Raw genomic sequence first — 22,409 nt, 5'->3', positions numbered from 1 at the left:
TAAAATAAAATAAAAATACACTCCCCCCATCACTTGAATCCTGTGGTCCCCCCCCCCCAAAAAAAACACACCCCTAAAACGCTCCCTAGTCCTCCCAGAACACTCATCTCTTCTGACTGCAGCCTGGGAAACTCCATATAGCCTTAGCCTCCCAATGCAAAGTGGCCCCTTTTCTCAGAGGAACGCTGCAACAGGTGAGAAAGGCGCTTCTGGCGCGCAGGGTGGGCGGTGGCGGCGGCGGCTTCAGCAGCAGCTGCAGAGCCTCCCAGGGCCTCTTGTTGAAAGGTCTCCTAGCAACCTCCCGGCCAATGGGGCGCCGCGTGGGGAAGGGGGAGGCGGGGCCCGCGCAGTTAGCCCGCGCGTGGGCGGGGCCAGGTCGGTTAGTGCCGGAGGCGGCGGCAGCGGCGGCGGCGAAGGAGGTAGAAGCAGCCGAGGTCGCCAGCTTGCCCCGCCCCCCTGTCCTCTCGCAGCAGCAGCAGGTGGGCAGCGCTAGGTGCCTGGCAGGTGAGGGGAGGGCAGCTGCCACTCAGCCCAGCGGGGGGTGGGGTGGGGGGGGCGGAGTTGCCCCAGAAGCAGGTTTGGGCTTGGGGGGCGGCAGCTCACCCGCCCCACCCCGAGGTGGGTGGGGGGCAGGGAGGGAAGGAGAATAGGAAATAATACCAAGGGCGGGGGGGGGGGGGAAGAGACAGATGCATAGGGAGGCGGTGCGCACGTGGAAGCGGGCCTTGCGGGGGGGGGGTGCTAGCTCGAGCTGCAACTGCATTGTAGATTTTGGAAGGGAGCACCAGGGTCATCTAGTCTAACCCCGTTCTGCAATGCAGGACTCTCTTTGCAATGCAGAACCCTCACGACCCTGAGGTTAAGAATTTGGGGACAGGGGTCTCAAGCACCCACGTGCGCTTACACCGCCCACGGGGTGGGATGGGGGGGGCTCCGCCTACAGCGTTAATCCCTAAATCCCCTGTGGTGACGTGTTGTTTTTTCTCTCTGTCTGTCTCGTCCAGTTCTGATCTCTTGTCTGCTTGTAAGTAGCCAAACTGGATTCCCTGCCTCTCCTCCCCCACCCCACCCTGAGCTTTTGGAGATTTAAGTCCAGCCCCCCTCTTAAGTTGATGCGAGCTGTTTGTGGATCTGGTTAATCATTGCTTGGGACAGTCAAGGTTGTCTGCTAGTTTGGTATATGTCACAGGGATTACACCTGTTTGTTTTCCAGTTCATATTGTGCTTGAGCTGCGAAGTGTGGTTCTTGTGCGTTTTCTTAGCACTGGTGAAAAGAAAAAAATAGCAACATCATCTAGTATTAGAAGGACAAATGGAAATGATAGTGTTGTACTTACTAAACTTATTTTTATCCACCAGGCTTTTTTAAAAGTGTGGTTGTATAGCCTTTATGCAGTCCAGTTTCCCCAGATCTTTCTGGAGATTGCATGCTGATTCTTGTTATAATGCAAAGACATTGTCCATCAGTTCCAGAAAAGCTGTTTATTGTCCCCTCATCATGTTACCTTACGCTTAGTACTAATGCTACCCCAGACATCTAGTATAAAAATACGAGAGACAAACAAAGAGCTTGTTAGAAAATTTTAAGGTTAGTTATAGAGTTGTATAATTGCATCATTTCTGTGGCCCCTTAAATTATCCTTTGCAAAATTGGTTTTGTTTCATCTGGATAACAGAGCTGTCTATTAAGGAGATTACTTGCCAAATGAAAGGCTTAAGCTTTTATAAACTCTCTTTGCAATCTAATCTTAGAACACAGTTCTCCATGTGCTGTTTCTAGTTATGGTGTGCAGGACCGTCCTGTAATGACTTAGCATACATCCTTACCCCATGGTTAATCTCTGTGTATGAGATTTGAAATAAAGTTACGTGATGTCAACTCTTTTATGGATGCTTTGTCTCAACATTTGCAAAATAATCTGAACCCTGTTAGGGGAGGTACATATGCTGCTGTGGAAAGGGGGTTGTGTTTTTAAGAACTTGGAACAAGCCTCTTTTCTTTTTGGATGACACAGCATGTGGTATTGAAAAGGCAGATGGTGTAATGTGATTGCACTGTAGTGCTGTAGGAACCTATTTATCTTCTGTCACTTAATTCTGAACTAGCCGGGGTTCTAAAATCTCACTTTAAACCTATTTATCAAGTCTAAATAATTTACAGCACCATATGAGCTTATAATCGAGCTGTTCTGCATGGAAAGGTTTGCAGTAAAGCTGTCAATATGAATTTGTTTTTAAACCTACAGTTAAAATTTGCAACTCTCATAGTCTGAATTCAACCTTGTGTTTACCTGCCTTCACTCTGTTCTGTGAAAATATTTATTCCTGGGGAGGGAATCCTAAGGCACAAATCGAAAATCCACACTGAAGCAAACCAATCAAGTGTTGTATGTTATATAGAGTGACTGGAAACTCAGATGGGCAGTACAGCACAGATGTACCGGTAGTTAAATACCATCTAGTGCTGGTGACTGTTAAATTGGGTTGAATTTTGTACTACGCAAAATTATACATTCATTCTAGAGATACTAAAAGCCACTGCGGTGTAGTGTTTGGGTTCAAATCACTATACGGCCACAAAACTTACTGGGCCACCATGGGTCTGTGGTTGCCTCTTCGCCTATAATTTGATCTCTTTGGAGGAAGTGGGCTTAAAAATGTAATAGCTACTGGCATGTCAATGTCAAGAAAGCATTTTTCTTACATAAAATATAGGTAAGCCACTATGCATCTTTTGAGCATGGCTGCGTAAACGAGCAAGTTTGCTACAACCAGAGGTGAGGTAGCTGGGTAGAGGAGACTTTGGACCCTATAAACTTTTATTTGTGAGAGGATTGGCTCATGACTTCACTTTTAGCATATTATAAAGTCACCATGGGGTTATTTTCCTTAAGACAGTTTTGCTCTTTCCTATGAATGTGGCTTAAGCTGACGTTTTTCTCCACTTCAGGGAGCTAGTTCTGAAGTTTGTACCCTGACGCCGTTAATACTTCTTGCTACATGGAGTGATGAAGTAATCACCACGCGAAATTGGCTTGGTAGCATAAAAAAAAAAAATAGAGGTAAATCGTCTAACAACTTTGTTCAATTCTGATGTGATATTCTGAACTCGAGTGAATCAGATTTTCTTCCTAGTTTTGAAAATCATGGAAATATTGTCAGTAATATCTCTTCCCTCTTTGTGCAGCACACTTTTTTGGGAGGAATTAACACCGATTCCTGAATGTTTCTATTTCCCCTCCCCTCCCCCCCCCCCCGTCCGTGAAGAATACAGAGTTGATGTGATTGCATATTGATAAACTTCGAATGTATAAAACCGTTTCATTGCCTGTAAGAGCCCATTTGTCATACACGGATGATAAGGCAATTTGTCTAACGCAACCCTGTTACTTTTCCTTTTCTTCACATGGATGATTAAGTATTGATTTGTAACTTGAGGTTTACCTAACTATCGCAAACCTCTGCATGGTGATGCATTTATGAACAGTTAGCCGGGCCCATGGATCTGAAAATCAAAGAGTGTGGCTTCTAACATACATAGAATGCCTTCTGTGCCTGCTTTAGCCTCTCATTTGATTTAAATACTCACGTTAATCTAAAACGTTCTTGCTATTTTAGGAGATGCTTACGTAGGAGATTTAACCCACAGTGGCTCATAATGCTTCTCTGCTGAAGCAGTTGATCTGTTTCTCTGGATGTGTTAGTTGCTATGGGAGATTGGAACACTGTTACAGTGCCAGCACTGTCGCCAGGTGAATTATTGAAGTCATAAGTTAAATTTTGGATGTCTTAATGCAGGAAGGGTTGATTATAATTATTAAAAGAGCTTAGCAGTTGATAGTCGAGACTGACCGTCTGTATACAAAATAGTTAAATTAATCTTTAAAATGGAAATCCATAACTATGTAACTGCTTCGAACAGGTTTTGCTGAAGAAAGTTGGTTTTTGCAGGATTGTGAGATATATATGTAGAGACAGGGAGGTAGCTAAGTATTTCCATCTAACAATCAACAGTAAATTTATTGCAATGTCTTGTATGTTCAGAGTGTTGTGCCCAACGTAGTAAGCTTTGTTGGGGAAAGTTGAGGTATAAGATACTGTATCTACAAGGTCACTCGTATTGATTATACATAAGAAAGAAGGAAAGCACATTCGTTATTTAATCAGATGCAAAGCTTCACAGTGAGAGATATTGCCACAAATCTTTTGGAATTGTTCTTATAATTAGCTTGCTGGATGTCATAGCTCTCGGTTTCCAACGTTTAGCTGCCATTGGTTAGTCATCCAAATTCTTCAATTGTGTATTGTTTATCTTTGTTACGCAGGAATTACACTTGCCTTGAAACCAACTGAATGGTCTCTGATGATGGCTATACATGTTTGAGTAAAACAAAAACGATTGGTAATATTTTTGTAATGTTTTGCTTTTTTCTCTCCAGATAATATCACTTGGTATACCTCAGGCAGAAACATGTCCCCCTCAAGCTTAAGTGCACAGCAAGCACATTGCTCACCACTGCCTTTGTCCAAAAGTGCGCACAGCTTTTTCAGTGCCTTCTGCACAGAAGAGAATGTTGAACAGAGCCTCTCCTATCTTAACAGGGTAAATTGATTTAATTGTGTAGCAAATATAAGCATGCTCTTTGAGGAATGAATGCCCCACTCCACCCCACCCACCCACCCACCATTTGCTCCTTATGGCAGAAATAGTACTCTGTTTGATAAAGATCTGGATGTTGCCAGAGATTGGTTTAAAAGGAATTTGTTCTGTTGCGCTAGGAGCTGACCACGCTGGGCTTCCCTTCGCTTTATGCAGACTCCAGAGGCAAAGAGTTAAACGTGGTATCAGTTTTAAACTGTGTGAATGACATGCTGCTGCTTCAGAGCAAGACTCTACGAGCTCAGGAAGAAACAGAAACCCAGCATCTAAAACTGGGTAGTGACATGGACCACCTCCAGAACAGCTATACTAAGTTAAAGGTGCAACATTTTATTATTAATTGTTTTATTTTATTTGAATTGCTCATTTGCTCTTGATTCCATGGCAGGTTACAGCCATAAAATTCATTGAAACGCCACCAACGCGTAAAAAGGAATGCTGTGTACAGTATCAGAATGCAGCATTACAGCAGATAATAATAATAATAATAATAATAATAATAATAATAATAATAATAATAATTTATTTATACCCCACCCATCTGGCTGAGTTTCCTCAGCCACTCTGGGCGGCTCCCATTCAAATGTTAAAAACAGTACAGCATTAAATATTAAAAACTTCCCTGAACAGGGCTGCCTTCAGATGTCTTTTAAAGATAGGATATGTGTGCTTATTTCCTTCACATCTGAAGGCAGGGTGTTCCACAGGGTGGGCGCCACTACTGAGAAGGCCCTCTGTCTGGTTCCCTGTAACCTCACTTCTCGCAATGAGGGAACCGCCAGAAGGCCCTCGGCGCTGGATCTCAGTGTCCGGGCTGAACGATGGGGGTGGAGATGCTTCTTCAGGTATACAGGACCAAGGCCATTTAGGGCGTTAAAGGTCAGCACCAACACTTTGAAATGTGCTCAGAAACGTACTGGGAGCCAATGCAGATCTCTCAGGACTGGTGTTATGTGGTCCCGGCGGCCAGTCCCAGTCACCAGTCTAGCTGCCGCATTCTGGATTAATTGCAGTTTCCAGGTCACCTTCAAAGGTAGCCTCACGTAGAGCGCATTGCAGTAGTCCAAGCGGACAACCCACCATTTACCAGTCCACCTCGGATCAACCCCCTCTTAAAGCCCAGGCAACTCAGTGTTTAACTGGCACCAAAAGATTAATGATGGTGCAAACTGTTTTCCAAGGAGAAGGGAGTTCCATAAACAGGGTGCCATCTTAGAGAAGGTGCTTTCTCATGCCATTCTGCAGTGATTGCTCCCTAAGAAATGAACAGCGAGAGGGGCCTTTCCTAATAACCTTAGCGCAAGGGGCACAAATAGGGAGAGGTGGCTCTTTCAAATATTTGTGCCCCGTATCATTTTGCTTTTGATGCTAACACCTTGAATTGGACTTGGTAGCATACAATAGGCGAAGATTATTCTGAGATGCTGAGCTGATCACCTGGTCTGATTTCTATTTATTTTCTAAAGTAGAATTTGGATTTATTATTACAGGTAAATAGAATATTTTAAATGTGTGCTTTTATGTCAACTGACTTGCTCAGAATGCCCTCAGTATTTTGTAAGGGAACTCACTTCAGCCTTGTCATGGACGCAACATTCAGCTTCCCTGTGTGCCACAAATAGGCATATATTTTTTTGTGTGTATATCAGATGAAAAACTCATAGCGATTAGAGCAAATTCTTGAAGTTGCAGTTCACATCAGGGGGCCTTTTACTGCCATATCCGTTTGGTTGGGTCTTCATAGCACTGCGTTTTATTTAATTCAGAGCAGCGCTACGGCCAGGGCCTTTTTGCAACAATATTCACGGGCATGGAGTACTGGAACATTTATATTTTATTTATATATTTTTGCTGCCTATGCCAGCCATTTTATGCAGGCACTCATGGCACTTTTATCACTATATGTTGTTGTTGTTGTTGTTTAGTCGTTTAGTCGTGTCCGACTCTTCGTGACCCCATGGACCAGAGAACGCCAGGCACCTCTGTCCTCCACTGCCTCCCGCAGTTTGGTCAAACTCATGCTGGTAACCTCAAAAACACTATCCAACCATCTCGTCCTCTGCCGTCCCCTTCTCCTTGTGCCCTCCATCTTTCCCAACATCAGGGTCTTCTCCAGGGAGTCTTCTCTTCTCATGAGGTGGCCAAAGTACTGGAGCCTCAGCTTCACAATCTGTCCTTCCAGTGAGCACTCAGGGTTGATTTCCTTCAGTATGGAGAGGTTTGATCTTCTTGCAGTCCATGGGACTCTCAAGAGTCTCCTCCAGCACCAGAATTCAAAAGCATCAATTCTTCGGCGATCAGCCTTCTTTATGGTCCAGCTCTCACTTCCATACATCACTACTGGGAAAACCATAGCTTTAACTATACGAACCTTTGTTGGCAAGGTGATGTCTCTACTTCTCAAGATGCTGTCTAGGCCTGTCATTGCCCTTCTCCCAAGAAGCAGGCGTCTTTTAATTTCATGGCTGCTGTCACCATCTGCAGTGATCATTGAGCCCAAGAAAGTAAAATCTCTCACTACCTCCATTTCTTCCCCTTCTATTTGCCAGCAGGTGATGGGACCAGTGGCCATGATCTTCGTTTTTTTGATGTTGAGCTTCAGACCATATTTTGCGCTCTCCTCTTTCACCCTCATTAAAAGGTTCTTTAATTCCTCCTCACTTTCTGCCATCAAGGTTGTGTCATCTGCATATCTGAGGTTGTTGATATTTCTTCCGGCAATCTTAATTCCGGCTAGGGATTCATCCAGCCCAGCCTTTCGCATGATGAATTCTGCATATAAGTTAAATAAGCAGGGAGACAAAATACAGCCTTGACGTACTCCTTTCCCAATTTTGAACCAATCAGTTGTTCCATATCCAGTTCTAACTGTAGCTTCTTGTCCCACATAGAGATTCCTCAGGAGACAGATGAGGTGATCTGGCACTCCCATTTCTTTAAGAACTTGCCATAGTTTGCCGTGGTCAACACAGTCAAAGGCTTTTGCATAGTCAATGAAGCAGAAGTAGATGTCTTTCTGGAACTCTCTAGCTTTCTCCATAATCCAGCGCATGTTTGCAATTTGGTCTCTGGTTCCTCTGCCTCTTCTAAATCCAGCTTGCACTTCTGGGAGTTCTCGGTCCACATACTGCTTGAGCCTTCCTTGTAGAATTTTAAGCATAACCTTGCTAGTGTGTGAAATGAGTGCAATTGTGCGGTAGTTGGAGCATTCTTTGGCACTGCCCTTCTTTGGGATTGGGATGTAGACTGATCTTCTCCAATCTTCTGGCCACTGCTGAGTTTTCCAAACTTGCTGGCATATTGAGTGTAGCACCTTAACAGCATCATCTTTTAAAATTTTAAATAGTTCAGCTGGAATACCATCACTTCCACTGGCCTTGTTATTTGCAGTGCTTTCTAAGGCCCATTTGACTTCACTTTCCAGGATGTCTGGCTCAAGGTCAGCAACCACACTACCTGGGGTATACGAGACATCCATTTCTTTCTGGTATAATTCCTCTGTGTATTCTTGCCACCTCTTCTTGATGTCTTCTGCTTCTGTTAGGTCCTTTCCACTTTTGTCCTTTATTATGGAAATCTTTGTACGAAATGTTCCTTTCATATCTCCAATTTTCTTGAACAGATCTCTGGTTCTTCCCATTCTGTTGCTTTCCTCTATTTCTTTGCATTGCTCGTTTAAGAAGGTCTTCTTGTCTCTCCTTGCTATTCTTTGGAAATCTGCATTCAATTTCCTGTATCTTTCACCATCTCCCTCGCATTTTGCTTGCCTTCTCTCCCCCGCTATTTGTAAGGCCTCATTGGACAGCCACTTTGCTTTCTTGCATTTCCTTTTCATTGGGATGGTTTTCGTTGCTGCCTCCTCTATAATGTTACGAGCCTCCATCCATAGTTCTTCAGGCATTCTGTCCACCAAATCTAAATCCTTAAACCTGTTCCTCACTTCCACTGTGTATTCATAAGGGATTTGACTTAGATTGTATCTTACCGGCCCAGTGGTTTTTCCTACCTTCTTCAGTTTAAGCTTGAATTTTGCTATAAGAAGCTGATGATCTGAGCCACAGTCAGCTCCAGGTCTTGTTTTTGCTGACTGTATAGAGCTTCTCCATCTTTGGCTGCAGAGAATATAATCAATCTGATTTCGATGCTGCCCATCTGGTGATGTCCATGTGTAGAGTCGTCTCTTGTGCTGTTGGAAAAGCGTGTTTGTGACGACCAGCTTGGTCTCTTGACAGAACTCTATTAGCCTTTGCCCTGCTTCGTTTTGATCTCCAAGGCCAAACTTGCCAGTTGTTCCTTTTATCTCTTGGCTCCCTACTTTAGCATTCCAATCCCCTATAATGAGAAGAACATCCTTCTTTGGTGTCACTTCTATAAGGTCTTGTAAGTCTTCATAGAATTGGTCAATTTCAGTTTCTTCAGCACAAGTAGTTGGTGCATAAACTTGGATTACTGTGATGTTAAAAGGTCTGCCTTGGATTCGTATCGAGATCATTCTATCATTTTTGAGATTGCATCCCAGTACAGCTTTCGCCACTCTTTTGTTGACTATGAGGGCCACTCCATTTCTTTTACGGGTTTCTTGCCCACAGTAGTAGATATGATGGTCACCCGAACTGAATTCACCCATTCCCGTCCATTTTAGTTCACTGATGCCCAGGATGTCAATATTTATTCTTGCCATCTCATTTTTGACCACCTCCAACTTACCCAGGTTCATGGTTCTTACATTCCAGGTTCCTATGCAATATTTTTCTTTACAGCATTGGACTTTCCTTTCGCTTCCAGGCATATCCGCAACTGAGCGTCCTTTCGGCTTTGGCCCAGCCGCTTCATCAGCTCTGGATCTACTTGTACTTGCCCTCCGCTCTTCCCCAGTAGCATGTTGGACGCCTTCCGACCTGAGGGGCTCATCTTCCAGCGTCATATCTTTTATATGCCTGTTGTCTTTGTCCATGGAGTTTTCTTGGCAGGGATACTGGAGTGGCTTGCCGGTTCCTCCTCCAGGTGGATCACGTTTGGTCAAAACTCTCCACTATGACCTGTTCATCTTGGGTGCCCTGCTCGGCATAGTTCATAGCTTCTCTGAGTTCTTCAAGCCCCTTCACCACGGCAAGGCAGTGATCCATGAAGGGGTTATCACTATATAAGCATGGTCATCTCTCTCTCTCTCTCTCTCTCTCTCTCTCTCTCTCTCTCTCTTTTAAAAAACTACTTGCTATGGTAGTTATCCTGGTGGTTCTCTCTTTAACACAGCATGGTTAACACAGCACACTTTGCATGCAGTATAAATGGCTCTCAGCCTTACCACTTCCAGCCTTGTGTTAATGGATTAATTCCAGAAGGCAGAGTGTGCTGTGCAACGCACATGGTGACAACTAGGATTAGATCCTCTTTTTCCAGGTCTGCAGGTTGGAGACAAATTGAATAACTTCATTAAAATACAGAAGAACATAGAACTTTATTTCAATGCATTCCGTGAAGGTAAGCTGTTGTGCTAATGCCCTGGGGTTCAGACTAATAGAAGCCAATCGCTTAGTACTAAGTGTTTGTTTCTGTGACCGAACACTACAATCTCAGTAGTTTGCCAGCAGCCAGTTGTGTTTCAGGTAAACTTCTGAGACTGAATTGTGGGTCACCTCCGCTCCCCCTCTTTTTTTTTTTAAACAGGAGCAGCTGGAAACCTCTAGAAGAGAAATAGTTGGACTTCAAGAAAGGGACAGGCAGTTGCAATGCAAAAACAGGAATCTACACCAGTTGCTAAAAACGGAAAAAGATGAGGTTAGTCAGCCTCTATGTTGATGGCAGTGGCATTGATAATTTTTGCTAGACAGAGTGAACTTTAAAAAAATATTGCCAGCCTATCATTTAAAAGAAAATTCACTAGGTGTGGAGTTGTTGAAACCTGTGTTTGCAGCAGGCTTGTGTAATTGACAGAGTGGAAGCTGTAGCCCTCCAGATAGTGATGGACTACAACTCCTATCATCACTGACCAGCACTGGCCGCTGATTTTCTGGGGTTCTAAAATGTGAAAGCTTCCCACACAAGTACAAATGGTTGCCTTCCGCAAGTTGGAAGGTGACATCACCAGGGGCTACAGCTGGCATACTCAACGCGGGTGGCGCTGTGGTCTAAACCACTGAGCCTGTTGGGCTTGCCGGTCAGAAGGTTGGCGGTTCGAATCCCCGCGGCAGGGTGAGCTCCCTTGCTCTGTTCCAGTTCCTGCCAACCTAGCAGTTTGAAAGCACGCCAGTGCAAGTAGATAAATAGATACTGCTGTGGTGGGAAGGTAAAGGGTGTTTCCGTGTGCTCTGGTTTCCGTCACGGTGTTCCGTTGTGCCAGAAGTGGTTTAGTCATGCTGGCCGCATGATCTGGAAAACTGTCTATGGAGAAACGCCGGCTCCCTCGGCCTGAAAGCAAGATGAGCGCCACACCCCATACTCGCCTTTGACTGGACTTTACTGTCCAGGGGTCCTTTACCTTTTACCTTTACTCAACCCAGCAGCCCACCTGTTTTGTGTTAAATAAACACATTTCTAGGAAACTGCACTGCATCTTCAGTTTCACACAAAAGGTAGTCAAGTTGTTTTCACGATTATTAACTCTGAAATGAAATGGAGGTGATTCAAGGGTTATTAGCATCTTAGTTTTTCATTCTAAATCTGCTCAAGAGCTTTGAAGTAAGGTTACCAGACGTTCCCGTTTCCTGGGGACAGTCCCCGGATTTACAAATCAGACCCCATACAAAATCCATTGAAGTTGAGAAGTGTCCCCAGATTCATTGAAAATAATCTGGTAACCTTACTTTGAAGGACCCCTTGGAACAGTAGGGAAGGTTGTGTAGGCAAAAGAGAATTTGTGGGTCACCCCTCCCCTTTTATTTGGCTCAAGGAAGCTTCCACCGTATCAAAGAGCTTTCCAGAAGCAGTGGCGCAATTGCATCCAAACCAATAATTGGAATTTCTGGCTGTATCAGTAGCAGAATTGCTGACCTAAGCAGTTTCATATTAGGCAGGAATTTTAATTCAAAATCAAGAGTAATCTTTTCTTTAAAAACATGCATTTTGTAGGTACAGAAACTACAGAGCATCGTTGCAAGTCGAGCCACCCAGTACAATCATGATATGAAGAGAAAAGAAAGAGAATACAACAAACTGAAGGAGCGCTTTCATCAACTTCTTATGAACAAGAAAGATAAAAAAATGAGTATGTCTTCTAAATCTTTTTCTAGGGGTGGGGCTGGTCAGTTTTGTTCCCCATTCTAGTTTTAATTTATCAGTCATTCCCTTTATTGTTTCCAAACTGATAGGCATGGGAACTCCTAAATTTTGGTAAATCCTGGCACTTTAGGGAAGACTGTTCCTCAGGTTGCATTGTCCAAACATCATGGTGTATAGTGCAGGAAAAGTGGTACCTTCGAAGAAACACAGTACAGTTGTACCTTGGAAATCCGTTCGACTTCCAAAACGTTTGGAAACCAAAGTGCAGCTTCTGATTGGCTGCAGGAAGCTCCTGTATCCAATCGAAAGCTGCGGAAGCCCCATCGGATGTTTGGATTCCAAAGAATGTTCACAAACCGGAACAATCACTTCCGGGTTTGCGGAGTTGAGGAGCCAAAACATCTGAGTACCAAGGTGTTTGGGATTCAGGGTATGACTGTATATTGCTTTTCTCAGAACCTAACTTGATATGAAGCCTAACTCGGGGTTGGCAGGTAGACGGCAATGGATGTTTCTGGTACGTTTAGGTTTGGACACAGCAAGGACGACAACCAGTACCAACTTGCCAATGTCCATCTGCACGAGGCTGAAAGTGGACAGTGTAATGACACAGTCTCACTCACTTGGGCTTCTGTACTTCACACAGCGTAATGCAGTACAAAATGTATGGTCAATTGTCATCTTCTAGGGTGTCTGAAATGTGTTTTTAATTTCTCCTTCTTGCAGCCATGGATGTTCTAAACTATGTAGGTAGAGTTGATGGCAAGAGAGGTGCATGGAGAACTGGGAAAACAGAAGCGAGGTGAGCCAGTCAACGTCTAATGTTAAAGAGCTATTACTGCCTTCTTTTTGCTTTATTTTTGCATTTTTCATGCTTGGTTACTACGCGTGTTCTGCTTTCAGAAACGAAGAGGAGATGTTCAAAACTCTCTTAAACGAGTATGAACAGCGTCAGAAACAGCTTCTGATAGAAAATGCTGAGCTCAAAAAGCTGCTTCAGCAAATGAAGAAGGAGATAATCTCTCTCCTTCCATCACAGAAGCAGAAACCTAAGGAGAAGGCTGAAGATGGCAATGGAACTGTAAGTTTTAACACACACACACACACAGCAAAAACAAAATGGCACCGTAAGGTGTTGTACCATGAGATCGTATGAATTGTTTTTCACTTTTGTCTTCTGAGATTCATCTTTTAAATGGTTAGACTTGCATCTTCCACCAGGTGCTACTTGAGTAGTTCCGAACTAAGATAACCATACAGTCAATGGGAATTAGTCACAAGTAACCTAACTTCTCCTGTTGACTTCAGAATGTGCCATAGTCAGGCTCTAACTCCACATGTTTTATTTTCTGCAAGACAGGAATAGCAGATTTCTGTTCCTTGTGGGAGAGCATAGTTTATATATATGGGTGTGTTTTCATTAACTTGGACATGTTGGAATTGTTGCTCTTAAACCAGAAATTAAATTCCTGCCAGCAGCATTTAATTTTTTTATACTTCCCATTATTACACAAACTTCAGAGCTAGATTAGATTTGGAAAACAGATTAACTCCAGCTAAACTGCCCCGGTATTTGGCTCCCCTTATTCTATCTACTCTGTGTGTTTGTATCTGCCAGTTACTTTCACTGCTTCCATAGTTATTAAAGCGTCACTTGACAGTCTTCATAACATTTAACACTATAACATTTGAACACATTGTGTCATTCTTTTTTACTTTCAGTAGATGGAGTTATTGCTTTATTTTGCCACGAGAAACACCCTGGTTTATAGGATTGGAACTGGTGACCTAGGGTGCCAGGCTTAAAGCACGAGAGAAATTGGGAGATTCTTGGGGACTGAATTCATGTATCTTCTTTGAAGAATTATATTTAGTGTGTGTGCTTTTTTAAAAAAAATATATGATCCAAGGTACTATTTTCCTGAAATGTTCTATGCTGCCTTTTCAACTGCCTTTGCAGTATATTTGACATAAACATGTTTTTTTTTAAAAAAAGTTTTTGGAGCCCATGCAATTTCACAACCAGTTCTGAGTGCATCGTGTCCAGAAAAACAGGATTTTAGAATTCTGAGCTGCCTTAACTGGTAGGAGATGCTGGTTAAAGGCTATGGAAATATCCTTTTATTTAAGCGGTTTTCTAGAGGAGGTGTACACATTGTGTATATAAATAGCTGTGTAGATGAATAGCCTATGCTGGAAAGCATAATGTTGTAACAGTAAGAGAGATTTCTGCAAGAAATAAACTTAGGTATATTTGTTTGAAGATTTATCTTTGCTTTTCAACTCAAAAAAAGTTCTCAGAATAGACAGGAGCACTAAAAGCTAAATATTTACAGTCAACCATCTACGTTAAAACACAAACTAAATCGACAGTATTAAAAGTAGGATAATATGAACCAAACAATCCCACAATTAGCTCATACAGTTTTGGAAACCACTGCTGCTTCCCGGATATCTTCTTAACCAAGCATTTCCTTTCAGGTTCTCTCAGACATGGAGGAGGACTCTGGAGAAGCAAATAAAGAGAATGTGTGGGAACTTTCTTGTGAAACAGTGCGTGAACAGCTTGCTAACAGCATTCGGAAACAGTGGAGAATGCTGAAAAATCATGTTGAAAACCTGGACAACCAAGGTAAAAATAGAGATCTGCATCATTCTTGTGACATCTTTAATTCTTCTGTAATGTTGGTTGAGCACTTGCTATGGAAATCTCAAGCAATAGAAACTGGATTTTCCTTACTATATAGGAACAGCTAGAAGAAAGCTGCGTTTAATACAATCATTTTATTTAAGATATATTATGACAGAAAAAATTCATTATACCCTTCAGGAATTGGGGAACAAAACTTACATCATTGTCTATTTACAAATCACTTATTTTATAATCACACAAGCATTATTAGCAGGTTTGACTTTAATGGAAAATTCTTGGTCTCCCTTTGTCCCCAAACACTTTATCTCAATTCTTTCAGTTGTAGAAGTTTTGTGAATAGTGCTTCTGTTATCCTGTATTTTCAGGCATTTTGGGTTCTTCTGCTTTCCATCTCTCAAGTTTTCTCCTTCTATATATTACAGCCCCTAACAAACTCAGTAATGTCTAGTGCCCATCTTTTTTATTATTTTTCCTTTGTACATTAAGTAAACAATCACATTCTGATTTCATTCAAGTCTTTTGGAGCCTTGCTAATGCCTTCATTGGACTTTTGGCATAATTGCTTTGAAAGAAATGCTGGCCATTTATCTAATGACTAAGAGAGCCCATGTAGCCCCAGAGAACCTGAGCAATTTAACAGACAATTGAGTGTTGGTTTTCTCCATTTTCATTATACAGAGGACTGGTGATCTGTGCTGCAACACCTCCAGAATTTATTGATTTCTGTGGTCGATTGTTTGTAGATTTTTCTCCTCTAGAACAAATTTAGTAACTATTTCTTAATAAAAAGGCAGAAATTAACAGAAGGCACTTTTCAAACTTGCAGTATCGCATGTGCATTCTGGGTCACGGAACGAGAAAGATACAATCTCAAGAGAGAGCCATGAGCTAGAAGTCGAGAGGCTGCAGTTGGAAATTCAGCAGTGCAAAGAGATGGTAAAAACTCAGCAGCAGCTCTTACAGGTAAGCATCTTATCAGATACATGGTCTTAGATGAAGTGTGCAAGAGGTATCAAGTAGTTCAGTCTCAGCTTTCCACTTAACAATTTCCTCGTGTTCTTTTAGGTCTGTAGTAATTAAATAATAATAATACGGATCTACAAACAGTTTTAAAAAGTACACATTTTAACATGATTTTAAGAAGTCTGCCTTGCCTGTGCATTGTTGGATCCTGGCTCAAATGGAAAAGAACAAGGTCACAAATTCCTGAAGGGGGTTATGCAGGCTTTTGTATCCTGGTGTGCTTAAGAACTAATTTTAGGAAGGAGGGCAAGGAAAACAAAACTCTAGCTGCTCTGCTTCCTTGCACTTTGAATTGACTAGTTTCATGCATGCTGCAGGTTACATAATGTTCTAAGTACAGAGCAGCTGAATTGAAATGGAATCTTTTTCTTATGCTCAGTAGTTCAGTTTATAGAGTCCTCATTTCCACCAACACATGTTTTTCTGACTTTTGGGCCTGGTAGAACACCTAGTTAATTGTCAAGTTTATTTTGACTTTTTCTGGTAACTAAAGATAACTTTATTTTGGCCCAGGTAGTAGCTTCCAAATAATCACTTCTCATTTCCCCCCATGCTTGTGTGCAGCAGCAGCTAACTTCTCCATGTGATGATGACACCAATATGTTGCTAAAGGACTGTTACTTGCTGGAAGAAAAGGAGAGGCTGAAGGAGGAGTGGAAACTATTCCGGGAACAGAAGAAGAACTTTGAGAGAGAGCGCAAAAGTTTTACAGAGGCTGCTATCAGGCTAGGACTTGAGGTACTCAAAATGATTGTGTGCTTTCTAAGGCTGGAGATCGGTCTTTTCCTGTGCTTCTCAGGTAAATCAAATTACCAGGAACTAGAGCTGATCTGTGTAGCAGGCCTTGTTCATATTGTGTCCACTGTTTACCACACCATGAACACTCAAATGTTTCAGTTACAGATAGGTAGCCGTGTTGGTCTGCCATAGTCAAAACAAAGAAAATTCCTTCCAGTAGCACCTTAAAGACCAACTAAGTTAGTTCTTGGTATGAGCTTTCGTGTGCATGCACACTTCTTCAGATACACTCACTATCTGAAGAAGTGTGCATGCACACGAAAGCTCATACCAAGAACTAACTTAGTTGGTCTTTAAGGTGCTACTGGAAGGAATTTTTTTTTTACTCAAATATTTGAAAGCAAAAGCAGGCAGGGCATGTATAGGGGAGCTGCGGATAACTACAGCTTCTTTGCATTTATTTTTTTGTATTTATAGATCTGCACCCCCCACTAAAACATGCCTGCTGTATGATATCTGGTCAGCCTTTGGTTCTAATTCCAACCATCCAAGTATTACAGCTTGTGGGTTCCCCTAGGTTGGCTTAGGAGATGTTGAGCTAGAAGAGCCATGGACCTGATCTACCTTGGATGCTCTTAAAAGCTTACAGTTCGTGCTCAGCAGCACCACAGTTCCAGGTGAAGCTCTGCAAAAGCTCTAAAACTTTGTGATAGCATTCCTTCTCTGTTTAGTGTGGGAGGTACGCAAGCAGATTATTTAATTCCTCTTTCTACAGGAAAGCAGAGATTGTGTGAGTTTAGATCCAGTGAGCCAGTGTGGTGTAGTGGTTAAGAGCGGTGGACTCGTAATCTGGTGAACCAGGTTTGATTCCCCGCTCCTCCACATGCAGCTGCTGGGTGACCTTGGGCCAGTCACACTTCTCTGAAGTCTCTCAGCCCCACTCACCTCACAGAGTGTTTATTGTGGGGGAGGAAGGGAAAGGAGAATGTTAGCCGCTTTGAGACTCCTTAGGGTAGTGATAAAGCGGGATATCAAATCCAAGCTCCTCCTCCTCCTCCTCTTCTTCTTCTTTTCATTAAGCATCTCTTAGAAGCTCCTTTCTCACTCTTTCCTGCGCTTGCTCAGAGTGGATCCAAATTCTCTCTCTTTGCTGCTTGTTCTCAGGCATCCTCTCCACCTTTCATTTCTTCTTTCCTTTTGCCTTATAATCCTTTGAACCTATGGAAATCTGTGATGTTAAAGCTTCTGCGTCCTTCAAGTTAGAAGACTATGATCAGTTTGTGTGTTTTTCATAAGAGCAGAATAGTCCTTAGGTCAGATCCTTCTTTTGTCTTCGAAATCGACACCATATTTCACAGGACATTTTTCAAAGGAGCTTGCTCTTACTCCCTCACGTCCTGAACATTTTCTGTTGCCCCAAATGTTCTCTGGCTGCTGAGCAAAACCTGGCACAAATTACACATCATTCCAAGAGACAATTTCTTTGTTTCCTTCCATCTCACCTCCTTGGGGGAAAAGGTCACCAGCCCCGCAATTGCCAGGTGGACCAAAGCCTGCTTAGCTTTGGCCTATGAAGCACAGCACATCCCAACACCCCTGAACATAGGAGCACATTCCACCAGTGTGGCTGCCACCTCACTGTCCTCTGTCATCTCGGAAAGCTGCCAGGCAGCAATTTGGTCCTTGGATAAGCACCTTCACAAGATGCTACAATCAGGACTAAGGCATCTCCCCATAGGCCAGTGTTGAGTGGGTCCCCAGATGTTGTTGGACTACAACTCCCATCATTCCTAACCAGCATGATCAGTGGTCAGGGATGATGGGAGTTGTAGTCCAACAACATTTGGGGACCCACAGGTTGAGAACCGCTGCCATAGGCAGTGTTTTCAGCCCAGAGTTGTCCTCCCTTTGTAAATAGCCACTTGCCCACCCAGTATTTAATAGAGCCTGTTACGTATTCCATCTTGGGAGAGAGAACTCCTTCACCAAACAGAGAATGGAATGTTGGTACTTGCAGGGAAGTTCATTTCTGATTTGGGGTGCAGATGTTGGTACTTGCAGGGAAGTTCATTTCTGATTTGGGGTGCAGCTTAAATTGGCTATCAAATTGTGCAGGAGGCTCTTTCATGGTCTCCTAGCCAGGTCATTATGTACGTTATTAAATTACTTTTTCTGCTGCAGACTTGGCCATGATGTGACAGTTATGTGGGGGTGGGGGGTGGGGAGAGCTTAGGTTCAGGGCCTGAAGTTGCATGGTCCATGCTTTCCTGTGTGAGTGGGAGATAACCCACCTTTGATACCTCCACTAACCAAAGCAGAAGGGGACCTCCAGGTGAAGGCCAATGTTATGATCTTCTTTAACAGCCGACGTTCAGTTAATTTATTAAGTTTAGTGCCAAGATGTATGTTGATTTGTTGTGGTAATTTTGGGTTTTCTCTTGGTGTAGAGGAAGGCATTTGAGGAGGATCGTGGGACGTGGCTGAAGCAACAGTTCTTGAGTATGACTCCTGACCAAAATAAATGCGATCACACGAAACCTCAAAGTGCCTTCTGGGGAAGTAAGACTTTTATAAAAAAAACTCTTCACAAACTCGTTCTCCCTTTAACAGCAGAAATGCCTACCTTTAGCTGTAAATCTCTACGACTAAATTTGTGGTGATAGGTGCGATATTGTTCACTGGATTTCTGTTGTATACACTTAGCGTAAGTAAAGGACATGATAAAGGTGTACTGCAAAGATTTTATTTTGCTTTCTAATGAACTGCTCGCTGCACCAACAAACCTCTAGTAGCTTCCCGGCTCTGACAGCATTTGGCATTATTGTTTCCTAAGAAGCAACATTTGTTTTGCAGGTACCGACTCGGATTATCCATTAGCAAATTTCAGGTATCGCCAAAAGAAACTGAACCACATGACCAATGCCTCCAAATTCTCAGATGTTTGTCAGGCAGCTCTGCATATCCTTGAGAACAGGTACCCGCGTTTATCACTTTTGCCTCCCCTTCCCTACAGCATTAAAAGGTTAACAGGCTGTGAGGTAGAAATATTCATGAACCTCAAAAGTTTTTGGATTAGATGTTTGTTCCAAGAGATGTTAGAATCACTTGACTCTGTGTAATAATTGCTCTCTTGCATAGGAGGCAACTCCTAGGGGCCCTGGGGGCTTTGGCCCCCACAAAATATTTGAGGGGGTGGGCCCCCCGATAAAATTGCTGGGCATTTCCAAATGGGGTGTGTGCACTGTGTCATGTGATTGGTTATGCAGGACAGGGTTTCCCTGGGCCCCCACAATATTTTATTCAAGTTGGCACCCTTGTTCTTTCTCTTATGTAATCTGTTCTTAGCTGTTTCCTGGTTTCAACAAGTATAATGGTTAGACAGTTGGGTTAAGGTCTGAGAGATCTGGGTTCAAATCCTCACTCAGCCATGAGGCTCACTGGATGGTCTTGAGGCAGTTGCCTTCTCTCAGCCCAAGTGAGGGGTTGTTGTGAGGCTAAAACGGGAAGGTGGGTGACCCACGTTTGCCACTCTGAACTCGTTTCAGGAAAGGTGGGGTATGAATATAATAGTAAATATAATACAACCCCTCCCTAACAGTTTTCAAGTCTCACAAGATCTTGCAAGAAGTCTGACGGGGTGATGGGTTAATTCTGCAATGAATTGGGGCATTCCAACATAAGCTTATTTTTTATTACAGTCGTACTTTGGAAGTCGAACGAAATCCATTCCGGAAGTCCGTTCGACTTCCAAAACTTTTGGAAACCAAGGCGTGGCTTCCGATGGGCTGCAGGAAGCTCCTGCAGCCCATCGGAACCCGTTTCAGACGTTTGGGATCCAAAGAACCTTTGAAAACCGGAACACTCACTTCCGGGTTTGCGGCGTTTGGGAGCCAAAATGTTCAACTCGCAAGGCATTTGACTTCTGCGGTACGACTGTATTTACTTACAAAAGTATTTAAATACCACTAAATCACATGAAAGTGGTTTTACAACGTTAAAAAGATATAAAATTTAAAAAGAGTTTAAAACATGCAGCAACAAACCATTGTGTGGGGGGGAGGAATACTCTTAATTGCCCGCACAGGAGGCCTGGCAGACTAAAAAAGTTTTCAGCAGGCATTTAAAAGTTGGCACAGAAGGCGCCCGATGAATCTCTATTGACAGAGACTGGGTTGATGACACTCATGGCTCAGTTTCTTGTCACACGAACCTCACCAACTTGGGGAACGGTCAGCAATGCTCCTGCATAGGGTCTCAGTGACTGAGCTGAGATATAAGGGTTCAGGGTGTTCCCTGACTTGCCTTGGAGTGGACCTAAGTTGTTCAGGGACTTGTAAATCAATACAAGAACCTTGAACCTGGCTTGGTGGGAAATGGGCAGTCAGTGCAGCTGTTTTAACAATGGTGTCACACGTTTTCGGCCAGAAACTCCCATCAGCGGCCCTCGAGTTTGTTGTCCCTTAAGTTTTTTGTTGCACACCTGGCCATAGAGCTGTCGTTGGAATTGTTCAGGGCAGGGCAAGTCTACACAACGTAGACCAAGCCGATTGTATCCCACCAGCCCTGCGTTTTGCTTGGCATGGGCCATTCCTTGCACCATGGAGGTAGAAAACGAAGAACCCAATGGTACATTGGCATATATAATTGCCGTATATAATTGGTAAACAGTGCCTGGCTTGGGGGAGGTGTCATAAATGGCGTGAGCCAGGGCTCCTCCTCCAAATTAATGTTTTTGACCCTCTCTTCTTGTTTCTGTTTCTCCTTCACCTCAAGTGCTCCTCTGGATAAAACGCCCGATGACCGAAAGCCAAGCCAGGTTAGAAAAGAACAGTTGAGAAAGATGCAGACTACTGATGCCAGTCCTGTTGCGCAAGACGATGTGGACAGCTTGCACATGCCACTGCCAGCAAACTTATGCACAGAGCACATAGATAACTTGCCTTAGATTCTCGGACCCCTCTCTCTCTCTCTCTCTCTCTCTCTCTCTCTCTCTCTCTCTCTCTTTCTGCTTAACTGGATGTGTCCATAAACTTTCGTTTGGCGAAACAGGGTCTTTGTTTTTCATGGAATCAATCAGCGGACATTGATAGCGGTTGTGCTGTATGTGTGGCTTTTTAAGGATTCCCCCCCCCCATCCCAGCCCTCACTTTGGACCTTTCCTATCTGTACCCTTTTTGAAAGGCTGTTTAAAAATATATGTCTTGAAACAGATTATATTCTTAGAACAGAAGACGTTCTTGGACGGAAGGAATGTTTGAATCTTCTGATAGTGAAATTGTATTTTTTACTTCAGGTACTAGTAGTGCTTTTAGCACTAGTATGGGGGAATATTCACTTGCGTCTCAAGTGTAACTGGCATTGAAACTCTTTCCCCCCCCCCCCAACTTGAATGTACAGCATATTGCAGGTGATTAACGCGGCAGGCTCTATATTTATTGTGTGACTTTGGGATTACCTCTTTTCATAAATTAAAAAGCAAGGTATTAGCTTGCACATAGATGGATACACACACACACACACATTATAACGTGTCAATGCCATGAAATTAAATTCACAGGTCCCAAAAAATCATAGTATTTTACATGCCAATTGTCACAGAGGTGTTTTTTTAAAAAATTGTGATACTATGTTTACAGATGGGGGATTTTTTTTTAATGCTCAGAGAAAAAGGACCTTATAATGCATCTGCAAAATAAATGTAATAAGTGTATTCTGCAAAATACAGATGAATGGATTCTGGTGTTTTATTTATCAATTGGAAGCACTGTACCAAATCGGAGGTAGGTTACGATGGAGCCCCCTCTGGCTTGCCAAGGTTTTCCATCTGGCCTCTGAATTCTAACAGCTAAGCGTTAAGTGTTTCATCAGCTCATGAATCTATGCTTGAAGAATCAAAGTTGTGTTTATTTGTATGCAACATAATTTTTAGAATTGATTCTTTCTGTGAAAAGGCGTTGCGGTATCTCCCTGCTACACAGTTTGCATTATGTAATGCATTTTAGCAAAACAAACAAGAACTACGCGATTCTTTTTTGCAAGTTTCCAGGGTTTCTAAAATGTAAGACTTGGAGACAATTCACACAAAATTATTTTTTCTACATGAGAGAAGACCCGATA

At 43.0% G+C, this 22,409-nt stretch overlaps 1 protein-coding gene across 6 annotated transcripts; it reads left to right on the top strand.

Moving 5' to 3' along the window:
- The first annotated feature begins 343 nt into the window (after window positions 1-343).
- Window positions 344-21,338, top strand: SSX2IP (SSX family member 2 interacting protein). 6 transcript variants are annotated; one of them, XM_083743418.1, is made up of 15 exons: window positions 344-479; window positions 2,951-3,062; window positions 3,619-3,752; window positions 4,440-4,603; window positions 4,780-4,980; window positions 10,328-10,438; window positions 11,729-11,864; window positions 12,605-12,680; window positions 12,782-12,959; window positions 14,360-14,510; window positions 15,358-15,494; window positions 16,122-16,292; window positions 18,740-18,851; window positions 19,146-19,266; window positions 21,066-21,338. In XM_083743418.1, the coding sequence occupies exons 3-15, from the start codon at window positions 3,710-3,712 to the stop codon at window positions 21,235-21,237; spliced, it is 1,773 nt and encodes a 590-aa protein (XP_083599544.1). In that variant the 5' UTR covers window positions 344-479; window positions 2,951-3,062; window positions 3,619-3,709; the 3' UTR covers window positions 21,238-21,338. The 6 variants fall into 6 exon arrangements, with proteins under 6 accessions (XP_083599544.1, XP_083599540.1, XP_083599543.1 ...); XM_083743414.1 differs by having other exon boundaries at window positions 16,119-16,292; XM_083743417.1 differs by having other exon boundaries at window positions 355-504.
- Window positions 21,339-22,409: the final 1,071 nt, after the last annotated feature.

The sequence above is a fragment of the Podarcis gaigeae genome (assembly GCF_964106915.1).
Source record: "Podarcis gaigeae genome assembly, chromosome: 6".
Taxonomy (NCBI): domain Eukaryota; kingdom Metazoa; phylum Chordata; class Lepidosauria; order Squamata; family Lacertidae; genus Podarcis; species Podarcis gaigeae.
This window is presented reverse-complemented; position numbering and strand designations above follow the sequence as displayed.